We start from the raw sequence: 6434 nt of genomic DNA, 5'->3' as shown, positions 1-6434 counted from the left end.
ACCAAAGTCCACTTCAATTCATCTTAACTTTCAAGAAAATGGATATATTTTAATGAAATTCTCTACAAGTATACCTTGGACTATGTAGATTCTGAGGACATAGGAATTTTTGGGGAAAAACAATTGGGGCTATTTTTGAGAACTGTTCCCCACTCGCGGGTGTTTCTGAACAAGTTGTCCATATTTGTTTTATTCTCTCCGTTTTGTGTGTTTTCGCATCCGTAGATTTCTACCACACACACACACACACACACACACATACACACACATTTTAATTCTTTTTTTAATTTGCTCAATTGGTTTACTTCCTTTATAAATTCCGTTTTGGATTCTATTCTTGTTTTAATAGTTAGTTTATTCACGCAACTCTATATCTTTTTACTAATGTATTTTAAAACTTTCTACAACTTACATATTCAGCTTTGAAATCTTTAATTGTTATGTTATGTTATGAAAATCACCACTACCACCACCCTCCTCTCTTTTGGAAAATAATTTTAAAAAATTGTTATGAATTTTTTTTAAAGGGAAAATAATTAAAATGTTGAATATGATGTGATCAGTTTTGCATTGATTTAATTTTGAAACAAGAAAAATGTATATTTTTACACATTTTGATCATTGTAACTAACAATTATTATGAGGGTGTCTGCAATTCTTGAAATAATTTGGTTCCATGTTGCTATTATTTTAGTGTCTTCTCTGTTTATCCACTTAACTCAAACTCTTTTGCTTTATAATTTATCAGATTGATACTTTCATTATATATTCATAAATTAAATGTATTCTTGCATATGTGATCAATTGTTGCATAGTACTGATATTCAATACATGAATATGTAATTTGAATATAAAAGTAGCTTCTTAAGTTTTATTTTGTAATCGAATATAAATATGGTAAAAATATAAAAATCTGACCCATTAGACAATTCTTTTCAATATTGTTTTAGTTTGATAAGTTCTTATTTATCAAAACTAAAACTTTTTCAAATAATTCTACTTGTACTAAATATGTAGGAAATTTCTAGATATCACTTATCTTACTACTGAGTAAAACTGATATTATTTAACTTTGCTTATTTAACTAAGCTAGTGCTGAATATATTATTAAATCATAGGTTTCTGATAAAATGCTTAAAAGTTCCTCATCATCACCACTACCACCACCCTCCTCTCTTATTATTGTCAACATAGTTATTATCATTAATTTTATTACTGTTATAAAATGTTCTCTTTAATATTTGTTTTAGTTTGTTAAAAATAATAATTCTTTTGTAGATGTAAACACTACTTTTGTGAGAAATGTGCATTAACACGTTACAAGAAATCCCAACGTTGTTTTGTATGCAATGAACAGACAAATGGTGTGTTTAATCCTGCAAAAGGTATGAATCTTGCAAATTTTGCTTGTTTTTTTCAGTTTCAGAGGGTTTAAAGTGATTAAAATAGAATGAATGGTAAATTTCATCATAAAAAAATGAAGCTGCTCCGTTTTGGGATTGTTTTCTCTCATTTTTCCTTTCCTTTTTACTAGTTTCAGGCATTGGACTATAGATATGCTGGGTCACCACATTATAAAGTATAGTACTAAACATATAATCAAACAAGAGCACTCAGAGAGCACAAACCTCCACTAAGGCAACACCGACGTCCTCTCAATGATTAGCACTGATGATTTTTAAAATGAGAATATCTGAAATAAACTCGACCGTTCTCACAAATGAGAATACTAAAAATGAACCCGACCGCTCTCAAAAATGAAGTAAAAAAAATGGAAAAATAATCCAGAATCCTTGTCCAATACCTGATCAATCCTAATGATAGTTGTAGAATGTGAAGGTGGCTGTAGAAAATTTAGTAACAGTAATAAATAGTTTATCCTTATCTAATACAAGCCAAAGTTAACAAATTCACCATTCAAAAGAGTTTCAAAGGTAGAGGTAATAATAATAAGTTCTACGCCGGAATTTTTAAATGCGCAGCATGAGACCTTTTAGTTTTCTCTTAAATTGTGGCCTTCCTTTAGTATTCCTGTTGTTTTAGATCGATGTATAGATGTATGTATATAATGTAAATATACTGTAAAGTGTTAATATGTATATATAATATATATATTATAAAAATGTTAGTGTTATTTAATTTCTGAACAGTTTTGCTGCCATTTGTTTATGCAGTTTGATTTCTTTGTCCATCAGTTTCTACTAAGGATAGAGACACGAATAAAATTAATAATAGAGAAATGAAAATAAAACTTTGGAAACAGCCTAAAGGGGGATAACTAAAAAAGACTTGAAAGTGAACGTAAGATCGTAATCATGTAAAGTAAATATAACAAATAATCCAGAATCCTTGTCCAGTACTGGATGGATTCCAAAATCTAATCAGTTTGTGCCAGCCACAAGGCCAAACATCCCTGAAAGTTTTATCTGAATCCATCCAGCAGTTCTTGAGACATCTTGTTCATGGACAAGCAGACGAACAAACACAGCTGAAAACAATACCTCTGCCTTTGCTGAGGCAGAGATAATAACATCTGTCTAAATTTATTATACTTTATTTTTGCATTACATTAATATTTTTTTTATTACAATTAATGTATGAGAATAGTTATGGTAAGGCACTAGTTGGCTGATGTAGAGATGGTGATGATTTGCTTGAGCTAGACATTTAAAAGTGAGAAAATAATTAGGGATTTTTTCAGTATCTGTGTGCCAGTCAGGAGTTTATGTAAAGAAAAGAAACTAATTGTAGTAGACAGTTAAAATTTCAGTCTATTTAGTCTCTGCATCAACACCATCAGTGTGAATGAGTGTAGGAGCTGAGAAGGGTTTTAAACATGGCAGTCACTTAGGACAATGGCTTCAGAGATGAAGGGAGAGAGATATTTGTACTTGATACCAGAAGAGATAAGGCCAAAGAGTTGTTGTTGGTTGGAAGAATTCAGAATGTGGTAGGTGCAGCAGATTTATTTAGAGGTGTGAGGAGGGAAGGAAACTTAGAACTCGTTTCTGATGTCCAGTTGAGAAAAGAATCTACATATTACGTGCAGACATCACATGATATGTAGATTAATCTCTCAGCTGTTGTAGTTTGAATAGAGAACATAACCTAGATAGCAGAAATTGGCTATAGATAAAAAGGGTGAGAGATTTGATTTACAGAAATTGTGTGTTAGTTGAAGGTGATATATGGAATTCACAAATGTTCAAGAAAATGAGTTAGAATTGATCAACATTTTAATTTTTTGCCATGTATCTCTTACTTAATTTGGTTTGGATTGTGTAAGTGAGGAGAGAGGTTCTGACCTTGTAACAACTGTCTGCAAAGTTTGCACAGAACCACATATACAGATTTCATCACATTTTTCCACCACTTTCCAGGAAAATTTGCTTAATTATTTCAACCCTACATCAGTCACCTAGTAACCTAACTTTAATAATAATTAACTTTCTGTAACATCTACCAATTCTATTGTCTCTCTTCCTAAAAGCAATAGCAGAAATTAAATATAAACAACCAGAAAAATCAATGACATAGACATATGACATGCATAAAAGATAAAATTATTATGAGTTCTATTCAATATTTCTACAACATTCACAGTACTTTCAGATCACTTAGTAAAGAAGCAAAACAACACATTAACATACTTAGAATACTCACAGAAATTGCATTTGACCAAAAGAAATAACAGTAAAGTACAAACAATACATAAGATTCATCATGAATTATGTGAGTTCTGCCCAATCTCTTCATCACAAATCTTTAATTGCATCTTGCCATGCTGCACACAGACCACTTGCAAAACATACTAAAAAGCAAGGACTACCTGTACAACCACCCCTAGACATATCTACAACAATCCAGAATACCACTACAACATTTAAAAAAAAAACCATATCTCCCAGTCAGTCCAGACAAGCATTAAAAACACATACAAAAATATCTTGCAGCATCAACAGATTCTATGAACCCCAAACATTGTACTGGGATATACATTACCAGTGATAAATGCAAAGAAACAGCAACCATCATGCTGTAGTTGCAAAACCTATTTGAATTATAGCCTATTTGAATTATAGCCTATCTTCTTGGGAAAGGGGAAAAAACATACTTCTAAAAAGATGGGATGGTTATGACTGGAATACCTTTCATCATATACTTCCAAATGAGAGTTGGCCTGGGACTAACCAGTAGGCATAATGGTATAGACTGAGTAGTGGGAAGTGTACAGTATACTCAGGCTGTCACTCCAAACCACATATGTTTAAGAACTGCTTTGAAGTGCATGATATGGTTCTCAGAAAGTGGCAACAGCACTGGCGAGGTCCATTTTGACATGGTTTTTACAGCAGGATATCCTTCTTAATGTCAACCACTCTACAGAGTATACTGGGTGTTTTTTATGTGGTACCCACACTAGTAAAGTCTGCTTTGGCATGATTTTTATGGCTGGATGCCCTTCCAGATGCCAACCACTTTACAGACTGAATTGGGTGCTTTTTGCATGGCACTAGCACCAGTGAAGTCACCAAGTAATTTGCAAAGACAAAGATTCTTTGAAAGGGGGTGGTATTGAGAGAGGTGGCTCTGTGCCAGGTGTTAAGAGGATAGAATATGACAGAGGTATGGAAACAGGTGTCTTGCTCTAGAGGAGATACATGGTTACCCCAGTTAGAAGGAGAGAGTGAGAGAAAGAGAAAGCAAGAGAGATGGTGGTGATGTGTCAGGGTATACTCTCCAGGTAGGAGGATATGAATAATCAAAGGGATGGTAGAGGATTGCCCTGAGTGCATGAGTAGGGAGTTCACATGACTGTAGAAAGGACAGGGGTGCAGTGACTGTGAAACCTGGGTATAAAGGAGGGGACGACAAGATAGCAATGATACTGTTGGCAGGGCATGGAGGACAGGATTGGGCTGCAAGAGTGGGGAGGGAGAGATTAGCATAATGCATGAAAAAGAGATGTGAGGAAGAGGAGAAGTGGAGATTTAGTAGGATGTGTGAAAAATTTAATGTTACATGTCAATGGAATGCACAATGCTTCTAGAACTCAGTTTTGTTGAGGTGAGCAGGTCTTCTCAAGAACCTCATATCACCAGATATCTTGGTTCATTATCATCTCCTCCACAAGACCCAACATCTTGAAATCTGCTCTCACTACTTCATCCTATGTTTTCCTGGGTACCCTCTTTCCACAGGTGCCATCCACTTTCAGTGATCGACACTTCTTTATACAACTGTCTTCATTCATACACATCACATGTTCAAACCAACTTAGTCTTCCCTCTTGCATACTGCATCTAATTCTTATTATGCCCAACTCTTCTCTCAGCACATTTATACTTTGTGGTACATACACATTGATGTTGCACATCAAGTAGTGTATAATACCTTAATTCCTCTCTAGTCTGTGCATGTCTTCTGCATTCAGGGTCCAGGTCACACTACCATGGAGTATAGCTGTTTGTACACAAGCATTGTACAATCTGCCTCTCAGTTGGAAATAATCCTTTTGTTGCCAACAGAGATAGTAATTCTCTGAACTTCCTCCATCCTATTTTTATTCTATGAACAATACTTTCAGAACATCCTCCACTACTATTAATTTGGTTACCTAGGTAACAGAAACTATCTACTAACTCGAGGCAACCTCCTGAACGTTTGAGAGAGTCTAATTCCCATGTGTCTTTAGTGTTTATTGTTCTTGCACATCTGCCACATACAAAGATGACTTTTTGTATTAACCTACCTGTGATTCCACTGCATCTCCTGTATCCATAGCTTGCACTAGGTGCAACAAATGGAATTTCTTCCAGCACCTTTCCTACATAGTAATCAAGGCCATTTCCCTGATGGAAAGAGACTCTTATCTGCTTTCTTGCTAACAACAACTTTGGTCTTCACTAGATTAACTTCAAGGCTCTTTGGTTCCAGGTTTTGCTTTCACACCTGGAATTTCTTTTCTGATTCTGCTATAGAATCTGCTGTAAGAGTGAAGTCATCAGTATATAGTAGTTCCCACAGACAGCCAGTTTTTAAATTCCTCTGTTATGGCCTGGAAGACTATGAATAAGAGGGGACTGAGAACTGAGCCCCTGAGAACTGTATACCCGCATACACACCCCTACACACACATGCACTCAACAATCTCGCACCCATACACACGCACAGAAAAAAGATTATAGGGCTAAGCAAAATACAGAAGAAAGTGTGAGAAAGCTATAAGGTTAAAACATATAAGGTTCCATATATGTGCACACTTATGAATGTGTGCAGATATGTGCATATATAGATGTATGTGCATGCATGTGAAACTATGCACATAAAGACACGTTTTAACCTTATAGCTTTTTCACACTTTCTTCTGTATTTTGCTTTAGCCCTATAATTTTTTTTGCATGCGTGTGTATGGGTGCGAGGTTTTTGAGTGT

The 6434-nt window shown here is 34.8% G+C and overlaps 1 protein-coding gene across 1 annotated transcript in view; it reads left to right on the top strand.

Moving 5' to 3' along the window:
- LOC106869755 (E3 ubiquitin-protein ligase RNF113A-like) overlaps positions 1-6434 on the top strand; it is a 53915-nt gene that overhangs the window by 46441 nt on the left and 1040 nt on the right. The window contains exon 8 of the mRNA XM_014915621.2: positions 1279-1385. Coding sequence (XP_014771107.2) covers positions 1279-1385 — 107 coding nt within the window. The remainder of the gene's footprint in view (positions 1-1278; positions 1386-6434) is intronic.

Source organism: Octopus bimaculoides, chromosome 4, assembly GCF_001194135.2.
Source record: "Octopus bimaculoides isolate UCB-OBI-ISO-001 chromosome 4, ASM119413v2, whole genome shotgun sequence".
NCBI classification, from domain to species: domain Eukaryota; kingdom Metazoa; phylum Mollusca; class Cephalopoda; order Octopoda; family Octopodidae; genus Octopus; species Octopus bimaculoides.
Note: the sequence above shows the minus strand (reverse complement) of the source record. Positions and strands in the feature narration are given on the sequence as shown.